This window comes from Perca flavescens, chromosome 6 (assembly GCF_004354835.1).
Source record: "Perca flavescens isolate YP-PL-M2 chromosome 6, PFLA_1.0, whole genome shotgun sequence".
Classification (NCBI taxonomy): Eukaryota; Metazoa; Chordata; class Actinopteri; order Perciformes; family Percidae; genus Perca; species Perca flavescens.
Genome location: NC_041336.1, coordinates 27,112,946 through 27,132,548, shown reverse-complemented (window position 1 = coordinate 27,132,548; position 19,603 = coordinate 27,112,946). Strand labels below are relative to the sequence as shown.

The 19,603-nt window shown below is 39.6% G+C and overlaps 1 protein-coding gene across 4 annotated transcripts in view; it reads left to right on the top strand.

Moving 5' to 3' along the window:
- Positions 1–19,603, top strand: part of LOC114556692 (CUB and sushi domain-containing protein 3) — a 258,762-nt gene that overhangs the window by 6,896 nt on the left and 232,263 nt on the right. For all 4 annotated transcript variants that reach the window (XM_028579712.1, XM_028579713.1, XM_028579711.1 and 1 more), the window contains exon 3: positions 19,376–19,488. In XM_028579712.1, coding sequence (XP_028435513.1) covers positions 19,376–19,488 — 113 coding nt within the window. The remainder of the gene's footprint in view (positions 1–19,375; positions 19,489–19,603) is intronic.

Genomic DNA, 19,603 nt, shown 5'->3' with positions numbered 1-19,603 from the left:
AGGAGACAGAGGTAGAGAAAAACATGAAAAACAAACACAAAGATTTTTCTTGTTTACTTTAGTCACCGAACAGACAAACAATTGTTTACTCCGTGTGGTTCCCGCATTCTCACCAAAGCCTCACATTCTAGTGGTGTGGGAAGTCTCTTTTGTGTTTCCTTTTATATTACTCGATCTCCTCAGTATCTGTCTCTAACAGAATTATTTGGCTCTCACTGTGTTTGATTCTACGGGACGCTATATTCACACTATGAAGATGCGTACTGTTAGATAATTAAATTAAATCAACAAAAATTGATACTCGTGGTGAGATGGCAATCCATAATTTTTGCAGTGAAGGCTCATTGTCCTTAACACACATGTAAGATATTATCAGGGATGGGCATAAGATGCTGTTCCAAAAAGGCAGTGAAGGCTAAGGTTTTATATCCAGACACCATTCTTGAAGGTTTTTGCGGGATGTACACTGCTCAAGGATTTTGATTAATAGGCTACATAATGCTGATACTTTTTATTAAACATACTTAAATGCCCAACATGAGCTCAATCAAACCCTGAAACCTTGCAAATTGGTTTAACCATGCAGGCTGTAAGCCAATCATCATTGACTTGCCAAGTAAAAAAAAATCCTTTGATATATAAATATTTTGTTGTTACGCCATTAAAAAAAAAAGCCATTATGTCTGATTCAGAAAAAATCTGACTTGCAGCATTCTTGAGATGATCTATCTTCCTTGCTTTACCAAATGCAACATGTTTTACAGAATAATTTTGTTTGGATTTTTAAAAAAAGCATTGACATTTTCTTATCAAACCTAATTGCTCAAAACAAACCTATTCTTTAAAGATACGTGTGCTGTGTACTATGAGAATATTATTTCTCGTCTGAGCGAATACACACATCAGCATTTAAACCTGTCACATCTTAGTGTCTGATTATCCACTTTCACTATTCACAAGCGTGCTCCATCAGAGGTGAGTGTGGGGTCCAGCATTTCTCTGTAAAACACTCATAAAGACAATGTGTGCCTCAACTTCAGTAGAAGTGGGCTGAGGTCACATGATAATACAATGGAGGATGTTTAGCGAAGAGTGGCAATGAAGGGGAATACTTCAAGAGCTGAATCATTGTTGATACTTTAGCAGCTGAATCACTTTAGATGCTTAAAAAATTATGTTGCATAATGATGTTTTCAAGGTCAGGTGTACAGTATGAAAGTATGAAAGGTTTTTCACCATGCTGGTTGACTCTGCATCACTTAATGATCTCAGATATATTACTCTTTCTGCAAACATGGGTTAAAAAAAAACTCAAAATATAATGCCTTAGGTCTGTGAGCATTTATAGAGCAATTTCTGACATTACTATGACATTCATATTGTTCTCCCCAGAAGCATTTGAAAGTATTGACAGTTTTAGTTTTTTCTATATACTAGTGAAATCATTGTTTCACAAGTACCTTAAATGGTGCCAAAACAAAATAATTAGCATCCCAAACCTGTGTGTTATAAACAGAGGGGATTTTAATGGCAGTAATTTGAGTTTGATGGCAGTAAAATGGCACAACATCAACAAGTTATGTGATCACACATGCTGTTGACATTGCCTCGTATGCTAAATTACATTTATTGGCTGTGAAGAATAACTGATGTTGTCACAGTGCCAGCATTTTTACTTTAGTAGCCTAACAATAATAGCTTTACAATTCAGTGACAGTGAAACCTTGAAATATTGATAAATCAGCTCATCGATCCTTAATCTGTGAAAAAGTATTAATAAAAAGTATGTGTTTCTCAATCACGATTAGTATCAGCCTTAAAACGGAAATAGTTGTTTAAGGAGAGCCAGCTCTTCCATTAAGAAGACATGACACCGTAAAGTCCCTTTCACATTCAAGAATACATTCCACATTTCCAATTGTTACTGAAGGCAGCACAACACCCCACACACTCCATCAAACACGTAAACGCAATTAGACAGAGAGCAAAGACACCTGTGAAAAAGAAGATGGGTGCAGAGGAAGCATCAGTTTGGGCTGTGCTAATAACTTTAGTAAGTTAATTGTTTCATGATTTTCCCCCCACTTTGTTTTGTTGTCTTCGTTTACATAATTAGATAATTTGCTCAGAGTAACATAGGCTACTTAGGTAGCTAAAGTTTGCCAGGTCTAGCTAGCTCGTCAACGGCTTTGCACAATGAACGTTAAATGTAAAAAGCTGAGCGCCAAAGTCTTCGTATTAATGTTAGTCTTAATGTTGGACACAACTGTTGATATTATTGACTAGGAGCATGACTATCGCTGCGTCTGCAAACTTCAGATAATTTAGCTATAGCTAATTGGTATTTTGAATTATGGCTAACTGACATGACGTAGTGGGGTAGCTACCTATCGCTAGCTAAATTGACCAGAGCCATAATTATTGTTACTAGTGCAGTGCCTGTTGAAAATGTGCCTGTTTGGAATGGGCCGATTGCTTGTCCTGTGGTATTGCTGCTTGTAGAATTCTTCAAAACCAAATTGTACCCCAAAATTATTTACAGAAGGACCCCAAACCAAAATGCAACTCCACTGTATAGCCTAATGACTTACAGTGTAGGCTACGTATACATCAAGGGAAGACTTGTACTACTGTATTTACCTGACCGAGAACACTACAGATTCAGAATGTAATCTGAAAATATCACAATGACAATGTGGAGTAATCAGACATTAGCATGGACTCATGGCAGTGCTCTACCCACCCGGCCCGTTATAAGCTAATCGTCACTTATCTGCGTTCATCAACAACCAGAACTAATGGTTCGAGAGCGATGCGCACAGAGAGACAGACGTTCCTGCAATTTATAGCTCGATTAGAGCACCTGTGCTTTTCCTGATGTGACACATTAAGATACCTCCTGTGAAAAGTTTTGTTGTTAAGACATGTCACAGTGGAGATGTATTTATAATGATTATAATTGCACTTGATTGCTTTGCGAGAACAAACAAAACAATTAAATTTAAAATTGTAAGGTAGCCTATTATTTGTATGTGTATGGGGTTGGTTAATGACATTAACACCTTACAATATAGAGGAGACGTAATACATCTCTATAACAGCAGGCGGCGCTAATCTGTATTGTTGCCCAAGAAATGAAAACTGGCAGCTGATTGGACGAACGCGTCACATGGGTTTGTTTTCTCCGGAAATTCAAAGCCAGACTGTCATGGCGGCCGTTCAGAATACGATCTCATATTGTACTAAAACAGTAAAACATTTTAAGCGAGAAATAGGCCGTGCAGTTGCTGAATCTGTCTTCATTTCAGCTCAACAAAAGTCAGTTTCAAAAGATTTTTGTCAGATTTTGAGAGACTCTAGTCACCTTATTCCTCATTCTGAACATGTCAGGTCAGTCAAAATGAACGCCGACAGCCCCCCAGACTCACACCGGCACAGGACACACCGCACAGACTCGAGTCACTGACCTCGCCAGACTGTCCAACGGCCGATAATCGGCCCTGTGTGTCCCGGGCTTAAGATTGCAAGTTGGGGAAAACTTTGAGACTGTATGGCTGCAGTCTGGAGCATCCCATGTCATGCCCTCTCGTCTCATGCCCTCCCGCCTGGTGCCGTCCCTGCCTCATAAACTTCTTGACCCGTCTTCGGGTCTGTTCCAGTAGTAGGCTACAGGCAAGAGAGTGGTGGATAAGACGAGGACTGTGTGTCGGCGTTGTTCAGCAGTTGTCGGGTATGTGAGTGGAAATGCATCTAACATGCTAACTCATATCCAACGCCATCATCCAGATGTGCCAATCACTTGAACAGTGCAGTGTTAAACAATTTTAATAAATAGAGATTTGAACCTTATTGTAATTTGTTTTGTGTAAATTGTTAAAGGTCCCATGACATGGTGCTCTTTGGATGCTTTTATATAGGCCTTAGTGGTCTCGTAATACTGTATCTGAAGTCTCTTTCCCGAAATTCAGCCTTGTTGCAGAATAGGGCTTTGACTCCGAACTTTGTTATTCGAATATCATTCGAATATTTAAAAAAATTATATTCAAACGAATATTGGGCAGCCATTAATATTCGAACCTGTTATGGTCATTATGTTTTGTAAATGTGTTTGCTTGTAAATAGGGATAGGCATGATTAATCGATGATCAATAATTGATTATTAAGAATTTTGTCGACGTGAATTTGTCATCGATTAAACTAATACTGGTTGCGTAGTGTGAGTCTTGAAGCAATTAAATCAATTTCACAGTGTGGCAGCAATTAAACATTTTACCACTCAGGGGCAATATTTTACTCCATACTCGGTTAACTGGCTGCGAGTTTCCGTTTTGATTTCAAAAGTGAAATCATGAAGAGGACACGCCAAAGTGTGGTGTGGGACCATTTAGATTTTTTATTTTTTTTTTAAATGACTTAGTTCACTGCAAACACTGAGATGCCGTGTATAAGTACAACACGGCCACGACTCAAATGATGTAGCCTACCACTAAACAAAGTGTATCCGAGCCTGTTAATGTCGGTCGCGGCCGTGGTGCACCCTGCTCCCAGTCTCAACCTAGCATAAACTCGGCGTTAGCATGGAGGAGCTGCGCTGCACAACGAGCAGAGAAAATTACCCAAGGGACCTGCAAGTTCATTGACATGGATAATAGAACCAGCATATCACATTTCGTCACAACGTACCATCACCAGACTGGTAGAAACTGCAACGCGGCTGTTTTGGGCGGCTGGACTGACAGTCACCAGGTAGCGGTCACGTCTCACCCCAGATCATGTCGACATGCTTATCTTTCTCAACACACATCAGTAGACTGGTGAAGAAGTTGTATCTGAGTTAGCTTACTGGTTATTTTTTATTAGGCTTTGTCTGGTGCCTTGGATAGTTTTGAGTTACATTCTGTTTAAGAACGCCGGCTCGCAGCTGCAGGTTCTGCTGCCGCACCGCAGCGCATATATCTATAATCTATGTTTAACTGCCACAAGTTGTTCTTCTTGTAATTAAGATCTCATCGAGGAAAAACACGGTGTATTTTTGTATTTTCATTGCATTTTTAATTTATAAAAAGTTAAATAAATAATTAATTTTAATATAAAAATATTAATTATTAATCCATAGTTGATCGTCCGACGATCGACGAAGAAAATTAATCCAATGCCCATCCCTACTTGTAAACATTGTTTTTACGCATTTCAAAATGTAACTACACGTTGCGGCGACTCACGTCTCTCGGCCGTGGCTTGGTAGCGTTGCATTCTCCCCTAATTCTCAAAGAAGGCTGGCTTGCCCAGTTAGATTAGTCGACTAATCGAAAAAAGCACTAGATTAATCATTTAAAAAATAGTTTGGCACAGCCCTAACTATAGATAAAAGTAACTGCAGCTGCACTGGTGTGAATTTTTGGACATAAATTGACAGGATTATCAGGTTATCAGTGGTTGTAGCATCAGTTTTGGTTAAGCAGGGCCTTAGATTAGTTAAAGTAAGGCAGCCAGGACTGTTGACATGCTTCCTTATCCAATGTCCTCTTTCAGGTGACGTTTTTGTTGTTGTCTTGTTCCATTTTTCACCAACTGTAAATGTATCCTATATGTTTAGTAGTTCCTTCCGTTCAAAAGTTGACTGTTAGATGCACAAACTACACTATAAAAACAAAGGGTTCCAGAGCCAGCCCTAGACCTTTTGGGGCACCTCCCATTGTCCTGTGTTATCACTACATATGGCAGAAGCAACCAGGGCAGGAATCTCACAGCGGCCCTGGCCATCATGCCTCCTCAGTTTGGCCTGTATCTTTTTTTTTTTTTTTTTTTTTAAACATTCTTTTTGTCCATTTTATAAAGCCGCACGTACACCTGTTCTGTTTTATAAATCTTAATCATTGTGGAGCTGGGCGCAGGGTTTTCTATGCCATTATATGGCTTAGGCGCGGCCCCTAATCGTTTTTGTGCACCGTCTAAGCATATGAATGTCAAAACAACGTGGAGAGCATCTGGACAACTGGCAGAAGAAACGGGACTGCCACTCAGACATTTCGACAGCGTGACAGTGTAATTGAAGAAATGGAGACAAAAAAAAACTTAGCGAATCAGAGAAGCGAAAGAAAAAGGACCTAAAGAGAGTGAAGGGGTCAGTGGAGCAAAAGAAAAAACACAAATGTAAGAAAATGAGTGTTGCTCAGGGAGAAGACGAAATAAGAGATTGAAGAGGAAACTTCAGTGGCCAAAAGTAATGCCTCCTCGGTAGCTTGGAAATACTTTGGCTTTAAGCCAACATATGTTTCACAGGCTAATGCACTATGCAAAACGTGTCGAATGGTGGTAAACGCACATGAGGCAATACAACAAACCTATTTTCGCATCTTAAAAACCACCACAAGCCACTAGGGCTGTGTATTGGCAAGAATCTGACCATACGATACGTATCACGATACATGGGTCACGATTCAATATATTGCAATATATTTCGATACTGTGCGTAAGGTGATATCTTGGGATTTTTTTAAAGTATAGTTTTAGAAAAACTAATATTTAAAAGACGACACAATGTTCATAAAAGTCAAAGAAGTTTACTTTAGGTAAACAATTTAGTACACAGAAAATCAAACTAACAGTTTGGGATTGTGGTTCACAGGTTCTTAGTGAGCTAATGTTTATATGCTAAAGTAGGCCAAAGTTCAGCCATAGCTACGTTGTACGCTTCTAGCAAAAAGTCAAGCCCTGCTAGGCACTGTTAGGCAAGAACACTACCGGCTACAGACTGCAACCAAATGGTCGCATTTTGCGACCAAAATTTGAGAGTGTGCGACTGAATTTTACATCTAGTCGCACATGTGCGACCAGCAAATTTGCCCCTGTTTTTTACACGTTAAATGTCGAAATGTAGGTACCTTAGCGCGTAAGCGCAAGCTTATCCATTCTCACACAGACAGTGTTTGCTGCTATATGATATTAACAGTCACGGTACTGTTGACGTTACACTTCCTCTGAGACAAGCAGCAGGCTCAACAGTGTGCAACTATGCCCTGGTGACTGACTGACAGGCTGAGGTTGTAAGGCAAGGCAACTTTATTTCTACAGCACCTTTCAGCAACAAGTCAACTCAAAGTGCTTTACATGAAACATTAAAGAGCAATTGAAAACGGTCATGATGAAAATACAACAGGCTAAACAAGTTACAGTGAGTAAGAAATGAATAATTATTCAATTTAATAGGTTGTAGGGATGGGTTTGGGAGGAGAGAGGGAGGGGTTTTATTTTTATTTTTGTTTAATTTCTTTAGAGTGTAACATATTCTAATAAAATTACACAATGTTCTAAGTACATAGGATAAATAGGTTTGGAATTATTTTTTACAACTGAAATAATCTGTAATTGTAATTACAGAGGTAAAGTACCGAAAAAATTTACCATAATTTCAGGTATCTGTACCAATATTGGTTCAGATGCGAAAGGTACCCAACCCTAAGGGTAGTAACCTAAACAATACATGTTAAATTTTAAGGTGAATTCATTGTAGTTGTAGACCAGAGTTGGTATATATATTTTTTTAAATATTTTGTTTACGGTCATGACAGCAATGGTGCCTTCTATGTTGCATCTTCAAAAGTGACACTGAATTTCAAACAGCACATTGTAATTTCTGCATCTATTATCAAAGTATTTATTAGTAATACAGTGGAAATTAGTAGAAATGTGAATATTTGGTTAGCATGTTGATTTACGATGTATGCCCCTACATTTTCTGTTTGTGCCCCTAAAATTTTCAGTAGGGGGCCACTGTGCTCCTAGTGAAAAAAAGTTAGTCTGGAGCCCTGGGTGTGTCTAGCCATCTAGCGGTAGGGGGCTTAAACACAACATAAACATGAACCATTCTCTTACATGAATATTTTTGAAGGTTAAAAAAATCAATATTGCCTTTTTTTAAATCGATACAGTATTGCAAAATAAAATATCGGGATACTCAAGTGTATCGATTTTTTATTTTATTTTTATTTTTTTTTAATTTGGTTATTTTTTTAGTGCATGATACTGTCCCAAAATATAGTTAATACGCCAGAGCTAGCCAAACAAGCCTTGCTAGCGAGTGCTTTTGCTAGTGGCACAAAGTACAACAAGAACTCTGCTGAATTGTTACTTCTGAATGAACTAGACAAACAATACCTAATCCCATCCCACACCTATTTCTCACAGGTAGCTATCCTGCAGCTTTATAAACAGTGGAGAAAGACGGTGCAGGAAGAGTTTGGAGTCGGAAAGATTGAATATTTTTCATCCACGACCGACCTGTGGTCCAGCCGCACTCCGGAGCCGTACATAAGTCTCACTCTGAACTATATTGTTGTGAATATATTTTTGTTTTCTTATAACTTATATTTTACATATGTTTAAAAATATTTAAAGTAATATCGATATCACAATATTCATAATCGATATCGCAATATGACATTTTGTAAATATCGTGCAACCATACATTAGAGAGGTGTTTTTAGTTTATGATACTTTACATTTACATATAGTACATAAGGGGTGCAGTATACAAGAAAAAAGAGAATGCAGTCCAGTACTACACCATCACTGACTGTGACTTAAGCATGTAATTAATTAACACCTCTATGGCAATCACCATTATAGGCATCATAAAAGTAGACTTCATGGGAGGACAGTTGTATTGGATTGCATCAGATTGTACAGGTGTACCTAATAAAGTGGACACTGAGTGTAGGTGTCTTGTCAATTAGCGTTTAAGACCCATTGCTGATTAGTTGTGTCAAATATAGGGTTAACGATTTGCAACAAAAAAAACAGAGGATATTTTCCGCAGACTTTTTAGATTAACATGGAACTAATCCTGCCATTCAGAGAGGAGGAGGAAAAGCACAAGACATTTTTGCTATGAGACAAAAGCAAATGGCTCAAATTCTGATGGGTTTTTGCTGATCCGACCCAAACCTCTAAATAGCAACATTGTTCTTTGTGTTTTAGTCACACTTTTGTCTTTTCCAAGTGGTGGATTTCCTCACAATGTGGGACTATGTTGTGTGGCGCCAGAAAATGGTAATTCCATGACAGTCTTTGCTGTGCCTCTAGGGCCAAAAATGTACGCCAGCAGAACGCCTGCTCTTACGCAATTAATTCTCTCCCAAAACAAAAATCCCTGAGAAGAAGGGAAAAAAAACAAGCTTCCTTACCTTGTAAACTTTTGTTAAACTTTGTCAAGAAAAATGCAGCACAGACTTTTCCAACCTCTCTTCCAGCTACTTGTTCTGAAAGATGTTCATTTCCAGATGGCTTGTTTTTCCCCTCCCTTCTCTGAATGTATGTTGTAAACCTTGATGGAGATTAAAGAGGCCTTTAATTTATTAATGCTTCTATTTAATTAAGGCAGAAATTGAGAAGGGAACACGACAAAAGCGACAATGAATTTTTAACAAGTAAAAGAATCGACATCCCCGTGATGGACCTGATTAGTGTGTTTCCCCATTGATCTATGTATTCTCTTTGCTCTGTGAAGTTTCCCCCCCCATCCCTTTTACTCAGTGCTGCACCTACATTCGTTCAATCCCTCGTGCCTGAGAATGGTTGGTTGAAGTCCTCATTATTGTCCTGAAATCATATGCTGAGGATGGTAGAGTAAAGGAGATGAGTTAGTTTTAGTGCCTTTTATTTTAGTGTTGCGCTGCACAAAGAATTACCTCATTAAGGTGATCTTTCTGCTGCTGTCATTATACAATTACTATGACAAGCGCATAATGAATGCTATGTTGATTAAGGCTTAGTTTGTGATTTGTTAGGTTTGTTATTTGGCTACGGAGCCATGTGAATAAGCGACCCCTCTGTCAAGGCCCTTAACTAACAGAGCTAAACACAGCAATGCATCTTAAAAAGGTTAGTAAAGTATACTAGTAGTATTGTGAAGGAATGTGTAAATATGGGTTCTTTCTAGGTACATTAGGTGACATTTAACTCAATAACTAATTTCTGTAGGTTTCCTCCTATAATCAAAGAAACCATGAGAAATGTTTTTTTTTCAGCTCAATTGAACTTTTCTTCAAGTTGTCTATCATTACTTTGTAGCTTGAAAACTAACTGTTGGTTCATAGGAACGGACTTTCTAAAAGGAAACACAATGTACAGTATCTCACAAAAGTGAGTACACCCCTTACATTTTAGTATCTTTTAATGGGACAACACTGAAGAAATTACACTTTGCTGCAATGTAAAGTATTATGTGTACAGCTTGTATAACAGTGTAAATGTGCTGTCCCCTCAAAATAACTCAACACACAGCCATTAATGTCTAAACCGCTGGCAACAAAAGTGAGTACACCCCTATTTTAAATTCCCATAGTTATTTCATGGATCCAGGATACTATGCATCCTGATAAAGTTCCCTTGGCTTTTGGAATTAAAATAGCCCTACATCATCACATGCCCTTCACCATACCGAGAGATTGGCAAGGGGTACTTTCCATAAAATCATCTCTCAATGAAAATCAAACCAGCAATTAGGCTAACTGACATAAAACCATGCCAGTCTCTAGGTATGGTGAAGGGTATGTGCAGAACAATTATCAATTACAATTAACAATTATAATCAGCTGGCTAGCGCCAAAAGAAAGAAGTTTGTCACCATGTGACCGTGCATTTGCGCGGCACTCAGACACCGCAAATCGTCACCAATGAAAAGGGTACTCCCCGCTGAGTTCATTGATACCTCACACAAGACTGTGTTTACCAGAAGACTTAAAACTTTCAGACACGTTGCTCACGTCATATTTACGTTGTCTCTGTTGGAGGCTGCGCAGTAAAGCTGGCGATCACCGGAAAAGTGCTTCTAATTGCCTTCACTGGTCTCCGTCCAGAGCAACGGGGTCTGTTGGTCCATTGTTATATACTGTATGTTCAGGGTATTGCTCCAATGAAGTTTTTTGTACATCTAGACATGTTACATATGTGTACCAAGTTTCGTGATTCTACGTTAAATGCACTGTAGGGGCTAAATTTTCTTAACTTTGTAAGAGGCGCTTTTTTTGTGCGCCTATTCCCAAAACTCTTTTTAAAATACGTAAATTTTCACCAGACTTGATGCGACCACCAATTTTGGTGAGGTTTTTGAATATGTTAAGCCCCTCAAAAAGGCAATTAATTTGCCGGTAAAATAATTCCTTCAGTTTCAATAGGGCCTTCGCCGCTGTCGCCGCTCGGGCCCTAATTAATGTCCTTAATTAAACCAAAAGACATGTCCAAAAGACATGTTGCAGTGCAGTGTTTCCATTTCAGCTCAGAGTAAGAGTCTTTACTCCCTTGATCTCCATGTTTGCAAGTGCAGGGCTTTGCACACATCTGGCCGGTGCAAAAGGTGCAGTGAATGCAGTCCACTAGCTTAATTACTGGCTGATAAAACATGTACAGTGGGGGAAATAAGTATTTGACCCCTTGCTGATTTTGCAGGTTTGCCCACTTACAAAGAATGCAAAAATCTACAATTTTAATCATATGTACATTCTAACAGTGAAAGACAGAATCGCAAAGAAAATTCCAGAAAATCACATCATATAAATTTATTAAAATTGATAACCATCTGATGAGGAAAAACAAGTATTTGACCCCCTCGACAAACAGCATGTTAATATTTTGTAGAAAAGCCATTATTGGCCAGCACAGATGTCAAACGGTTTTTATAGTTGGTGACAAGGTTTGTGCACATTTCGGCAGGGATGTTGGCCCACTCCTCCCTGCAGACAGCCTCCAAATCATTCAGGTTCCGAGGTTGTCGCCTGGCAACTCGAATTTTAAGCTCCTCCAAAGATTTTCAATCGATTCAGGTCTGGAGACTGGCTAGGCCACTCCAGAACCTTGATGTGCTTCTTCTTCAGCCACTCTTTTGTTGCTTTGGCGGTGTGCTTAGGGTTATTGTCGTGCTGAAACACCCATCCTCGACCCATCTTCAGCTCTCTCACTGAGGGAAGGAGATGTCGGTCCAGAATTCCACGATACATGGCCCCGTCCATCCTCCCCTCAATACGATGGAGTTGTCCCGTCCCCTTGGCTGAAAAGCACCCCCAAAGCATGATGTTGCCACCACCATGCTTGACGGTGGGGATGGTGTTCTTTGGGTTGTACTCTGTGTTCTTTGCCCTCCAAACACGACGAGTTGAGTTGAGGCCAAAAAGTTCTATTTTGGTCTCATCTGACCACATCACCTTCTTCCAGGCCTCTTCTGAGTCGTCCAGGTGGTGAATGGCGAACTTCATGCGGGCCTGTACATGTTTCTTCTTGAGCAGGGGGACCTTGCGTGCGCTGCAGGATTTCAATCCATGACGGCGTAGTGTGTTACCAACCGTTTCTTTTGTAACTGTGGTCCCAGCTGCCTTCAGTTGATTCATCAGCTCCCCCCCTTGTGGTTTTGGGATGATTCCTCACCGTTCGCATGATCAGGGACACCCCACGAGGCAAGATCTTGTGTGGAGGCCCAGACCGAGGGAGGTTGGCGGTGGTGTGGTGCTTCTTACATTTCCTGATAACTGCACCGACAGTTGATCTTTTCTCTCCAAGTTGCTTTCCGATTCTCTTGTAGCCCATCCCAGCCTTGTGCAGATCAACAATCTTGTCCCTGATGTCCGTAGAAAGCTCTTTGGTCTTGCCCATGGTGGTGATGTTGGATGCTGGTTGTTTGGGTGTTGACAGGTGTCTTTTATACAGGTAACGAGGTGAGGCAGGTGTATTTGATGTAGATAATTGGTTCGGATTGGGGCTGTGTCTTAAAGAAAGACTAACTGGCTTGTAGGAGCCAGAATACTTGCTGTTTGTCCAGGGGGTCAAATACTTGTTTTTCCTCATCAGATGGCTATCAATTTTAATAAATTCATATGATGTGATTTTCTGGAATTTTCTTTGGGATTCTGTCTTTCACTGTTAGAATGTACATATGATTACAATTGTAGATTTTTGCATTCTTTGTAAGTGGGCAAACCTGCAAAATCAGCAAGGGGTCAAATACTTATTTCCCCCACTGTATGCAGGCTGAAATTAACTGTTTTCTCAGGAGTAAGGCCTCCTGTACACTGGCTGCGTGGCGTGAGCGTGTCAGCTGCGTGGCATGTCCGTTTTTATTTCAGCTCCCATGCCTGCGTGACACGCACCTCTCAGAAAACGCGTGCATGCTAGAAATAGGACTGACACCTATTTTTCACGCGACACGCAAGCGTGTTGGAAGCGTTTCCAGGCAAAATAGAATATGAAAACATTTTCATGTCATTTTGACACCAATACATTTAATAAATTACATTTTGAGGTTTGAATGTCTCTAGGTTTTGACATAAATGCAGATATAAATGTAATTTAAAAAAAAATTATAATTATTGTTTTTCAAATATTGCACGTCAATACAATGATATATTCTGTAACCTATTTTGCCATCAATACTGCCAACGTTGTCTTTGCTGTAATCAAATAAGTATATATTTATGTTTAACATGGTATTTCATTTTATCAATGGGAAACAATGTGTACAGACAAGGCTAGCAGTTCCGCGTCAGACACGTTTCTGGTGTTCAAAGACCAGAAACGTAACAGAAATGCCACACTCACGCCACGCAGCCAGTGTGCAGGAGGCCTAAGCTATGACCACTGAAACACTGGAGCGCTATGCCATCTATCTCAGCTAGGAACAGACACACCTTTCCTAATCACTCTCCTCTAATTCTTGTGGGGTTGAGGTCATTAGGTCTGATATTTGTGCTGCTGCGCTTTTCCATAGGTTGATAGTTGATGATTTGGCTTTGTTAATCCTTGCTGTAGAGAGCTCAAGCATAACTAGGTCTAGAAAATACGCTTACCACTGTTTTATACAAAGTTTTCTTGGTTGCAAGTTTAGCCGGCTAGCCAAATTTTCCTCTGTCTCCCAAGCAGGTGTAATTTAGAGTCGTCATTAAGTAACAAAACAATCGGGTAAGCAGGAATTCAACGTCCTATCACATCAGATATTATTGATGTTGTTTTATCCCAGAACTCATGCACCTGTTCACACTCCCAGACCATATGCAGGAAAGTTCCAGTTTGTATAGGGAGTGGGAATGACTTTAGAGACATATCTTTTCTGAGGAGTCCAATATGTCCTATGACATATGTTGAAGTGGATATACTGGTGATTTTGGTTCTTGGAACAGTGGAAAATGTTGTCCCAAATTAATTGCGTTCCCCTCAGGGCTCAGCTTTCCCTCCCATTTCTTTACTATTGGGAGTTCTCCTATGGATACTTGCATCAGTTCAGCATAAATCCTGGACCTTAATCCTCTCACAGGAAGATTTACCTGTTTTTTAATTGCAATAAACGGATAAAAAGTACTCTGAAATAACATCATGATGCTGATTTGTAAAAGTCTGAATTCATACTTTGTCCGGTCTGTCCACAAGACGACATGAAAACTTTTTAAATGCTTGTTTACTGAATGAAGTTTGGATCGATCAGGACTATGCTAACTTTGTAGCTGCCCAAGTCAACACAACAGCATACACATAATTTCAGAATTTACCAGGTAGTCTAACTTTTCTGCTTACTTGTCCTGTCTCAGTCCAAATAATGAGGTACCACAGACCCCAACTTAATGTGAACAACACAAATTTCACGTGTTCACCTTTTACGTCGCGCCATTCACCTTGAAATGAGGTAAGGCATGAAGTAAAAGCGGGATTCATAGCTGTGCAGTGCTTTATGTATCTGTTCCTACTTTGTCACCTCCAATCTGGACAACCTAAATGGAATCTATGCTTAGGCTTCCTTCTCTTCACACAAATATACCAGAGCCAAAGGGATAATTGGAGAAGAGGATTAATTGCCCTTTTATCTGCACACCTGTGAAGTAATTTCATTTTTTAAAATTTAAATGATTGCTCATATTTATCCCAGTTTTGTTTTTGCATTTGACATCCTGCCTATTCACATCAGGAGAATTACTTGCAGATGCATGATACTGTGAAAATGACAATCTGATTCTGTGCAAAAACTAAAGTTGAGTGGCACGCTAGACATACAGAGAGATGCATATTAACTTTCTGACCATACACCAGGCAATCTCCATATTATATTTCCCTTTGCAATTCAAAAAATCATTCTTCACACTTATTAGACAGAAGAGACAAGGATGAATTAATTGATAGCATGATTTGACCTTTTATTAGTAGTTATTAAATTAAATGCCAGTGTCTGGGGCTGCTGTAATGAGTTAGGACATGCCAGTGCAAAGTAAGTCTATTAATCATCCCCTGCTGTTTTTTTCATTGTTTTGAGGAGACCGCTAGCAGGAAGGCCATTGTTTATCTTAATAAGTAACCTGCCTTATTTTCATCTGTTTCCTACAATAAACTATAGGCAAGTGGCAAAACTTGAATTGTTGCTTACTAGGTAAGATCAGTCAGAACATGACGCCCTATCTGTTTTTGTTCTTTCCTCCTCTTTCCAAGAAGACACAAAGAGGTTAACAGCAGTGTAGCAACAAGGAGAGGTGGTCAGAAGCAAACAAAGAGATAAATAGGCAAAGTGACACAAACGGTGAACCAGCAAGACAGGAAAAGTAAAAGTACCGTAACCGTGAATAAGAGCAACCTTATGCAACGAGAAACAAAGTGAGAGAGCTTGTGTGACAGAGAGCTAGTGCGACACAGAGGGAAAGAAAGGTGGAGGTAGAGAGATAGTGAGTCAGACATTTAGACGTACATCATTCCCTTCTCTCTCTCCTCTCTATGGAACGCCACTACTGTGACACACTAATCAGATGATGGGAATTTCTGACAGCTACCTTCAGGGCAGATGTAGTGTGTTCAGGTGGAAGGAAAGGCTGCATCTGTCCAGGCAATCATTGGCACACTGTTCCCAGGCACACAGTCATTTTGCTGCCACTGGTGTTGCTTTGATCCATAAACGGGGGGCATCATAGCTGGTCAGACACCTGGCGTCTCTAGAGTCTAATACAGATGCAGCAGAACCGGTTTCTATCTGAGTCACACTTGTAGCACTTTTCAATTTCTCTTTGTACTGCTGCCATTTCACCCCAACCTATAATAAGATGTAACATACAGTAAGATATGCAGATCCTATTTGTGGTCCTATTCTGCTTTCATCATCTTGACTATGATGCCTTAAACTGTTGTACTTTTACCGTCTCAAATGAAAATTACCTAGTGAGTCTGGCCTACCTTGCAAAGTGTCGGATTAGGGCATAATCCGGTAGTTAGGGTGTCTTCTTTGTAGAATTTCAAATGGGAGAATGATTTAGTTGCAGACTTGTCTGATTTCCCACTCACAAGCTCCTTGTGTCTGAGGAGATGGCAAGCCCCATAGTGTTCATTTTTAATGACATTTTCCAACCATACACCCAATTCCCACTGAGGTCAACATATGCTTCTTTGGTTTTAACCAAACCAAAACACTTAACATATTTCAAAGACTACTTAAGAAAATGTCAGGCTGCTCTTTTTTTATGTTAAAGTCAGAATGAGTTTTTTTTTTCCTTAGGCAGTTGCACGTTTTCATGCCCATGGTTTAAGATGTTGCTTGTTTAGGTTTTGTATTCAGGTTAAAATTATTTCTGCGTTATCATGACACATACAACTGAAGACATGACCTGTCTGAATCAGAAATAAGTCTAGGAGTGCAGGATTTCCAACAACTCTGCCTAGACTGTCACCTCCTTAACCTTCTCACTGACAGCCTTTGGAAAAAAAAGATGTCTTCCCCTCATGTACACTAACCCCATGACATCCTCATTCCCTTGCTATTTTGTGCCATGATGACAACAGTGCAATCTGAGAGAGGATTTAGCCCGTTGAGACTTGGAACATGGGGTTCAGTTTGGCATGGCTAAGCTTTTTCTGCGGCCTTTTATCCACCTTGCTTGTGGTCGTGAGAAAATGTCTTTTCTTTATTTCAGATATCCTGGTGGTTGTATGAGACAAAAGAAAATACTTAGGCTTTGGCTCAACAGGGCCAGTTCTTCATGTTACCCTGTGCATATATACAGGGTAACATGATATGCTGTAACATTGCATCTGTTTTCTCAACACCTTTTTTGTCTCTGTGTCACATATCACATATATGCCGTAGCAGCACATATCCATTGTACACTTCATGGAGAGGTGGGTTGGACGCGGGTCAGACAAGGGTCAATTTCAATTTGAATTGCACACAACAAGGGTCGGTAACGACTAGGGCGGGACAAATTTCATTGGTTGGAAATGGAAGTGCACAGTCGTCAGAGGTCACTGCACACTTTAAAAAAAAAAAAAAAAAAAAAAAAAAAACTCATCCACATAGAATTTGTCTCACTGTGCTTTAAAATGTAAACGTATGGGGGGGGAGGGGGGAATTTATTTCACTGAGACTTTTGTGAACAGAAACAGAACTGAAGTAAGGTGTCTGACAGAGCATATACTAATGACACGTACGTTTGTTTGTATGGAAAGCCCGCTTTTATTAAGCAACTGTAGGAAAGCATTTGGAAATGTCAACAGATGAGCGCATCAGTGCACAAGGTGCAACAAGCGCACGTTAAACTGTTTAATTTAAAATGTTCAATTTGTTAGCCTTTCCTGCTTGCTTTGTTTCCGACTGTGGTCGGAAAACCAGGGGAGACTCGTTACCTCCAGGGCCGACGTTATGAAATGAATAATGCTGCGGTTAATATCCTGTTTCTGGTGAGCAAATGAATGAACTTGGCTTTCAGTATGGGGGTTTATTTCGGACACCGCACACACTGCGTACAAAACTTAAACTTATACCACCAACTCTGCTCTGGTTGCATCTACACGTCTGCTTCCTCTTTCTCGATCTCTCTTCTGCCCCACGCAAGCACGACACTACTTGTTTCCTACAGCATTTTAACCACAACAGGTTTGCCAATGCCTTCTTTTCCTCTGTTTTTCTGCACTATGTGAACCCTTGACAGGGTTTAGGGCCTGCAAAATGAATGACATTCCCTTTTGATATTTAGATTGAGACCAGTTTGAATATTGCCTAAACGAAAGTCATTGAAACATTTAATTAAGTAAAACTATAAAAAGTAAGTAAGTTTTCTTGGGTTGCACAAGCTTGCCTCCACGTTTAATTTAACCATGATAGTATGCAAATTCAGTACAGTTCTCTTGTGAGTGATTAAGCTTCTAACAATGTCAGATTTTCAGTTCTGGTACCTCCCATAAATGTATTCAAAATTGCATCATGTTGCAATTGACTTTTAGCTGTATCTTGGCATGCTGTGCAGTACCTGCGACAAAGGGTAATTATTTACTGCAAGGACCAGCACAGTTCACAGTGCTGTAATTGGAAACTCTATTGAAGCTGTAAATACAGCACCCTCTTCTTTGCTGTCACAGGAGGAAGTTCTGTTTTTCCACACTTGGCCCAATACAGACATTATTCACCTGGCTTTTTGTCAAGTAGAGGTTTAGTCACACAAATGGCACCAAAACTAGCAATGGAAAATAACAAGAGAAAAGGTGGACGATATTGGACACATTTTCCTTCATGCACAAGTTTTGTCCATGCTACACAGCCTGGCTTACAGCAGTGGAAGGTCGATAGAACATCAGCAACGGGTGCTGAGGAATGGTCAGCAACACATCTTGTTTACGACGTTGTAAAGTAAATGGATTTGTTTGGATCCGCACCTAATTTGAAATGCAGTAATGAAGCAGTCTGCCAGCCCTCAAACAACATCCAACAATAGGGAAAGTTCTCACTTGGGTTTTGATTGTATACTACCCAGTATATTATTGGACAAATTGCATCACAATTCTCAGAGTAGTTCTGTCTTAGTAGACACAAAATGCTACATCGCACAAACTCACCAGTGGTCAACACAGTCATTATTTTTTAGTGATAGTTACTTTGGTGTGCCGTTTTTGTGCATCATTGCATTTTAGTGCACAAATCTCAACAGGATTTTATGAATTTATAGTCAGCCACTTCACCTGGTGGCCTATCTAATTTAAATACAAAAAATGACAGATGTTTAACAAACCCATGTAGTGTTTTAGTTTCTGTCTCACCACTTTTTAACAGTGTTGTCTTTTTGGGATCATAACAATTTGGGTAAAAAGCCTAAATTGTAGTAGATGTCACTCAGTATCCATTGCACTTGAACTAGAATTTGGAAGCTGAAAAATGCAAATGTTTTACCACAGTAATATTTCTTTAAATTTAAAGCAGGTTTTGTTACTGTCATCATACTTAATACATATTCAATTAAAACATTTGTCTTGCATTTAATTAGGCTAAAACTACAACTGCACAATGTAATTTTAATGTTATAGACATATAAATGTGATTGATATAAATTAAATTATACATTCAGTGAATGATGTGTCTTTCTCTTATCTGCAGGATAACAGGATTTACCATCCCTCCGCCTGTTACCAGTTCTGGCTCCATTTTTTCACTGAGGCTTACCAGTGACTTTGCAGTAAGCGCTCATGGATTTAAGGTGGCTTATGAAGGTAAGAAAAGCATTATTCTTTGATCTTTTGACTTTTATTAGAAATGGCCATCAAAATGAAAGAAATGTGGAATTTAAGTCAGAGACTACGATCAGGACAGCTCTTCATAAACTAG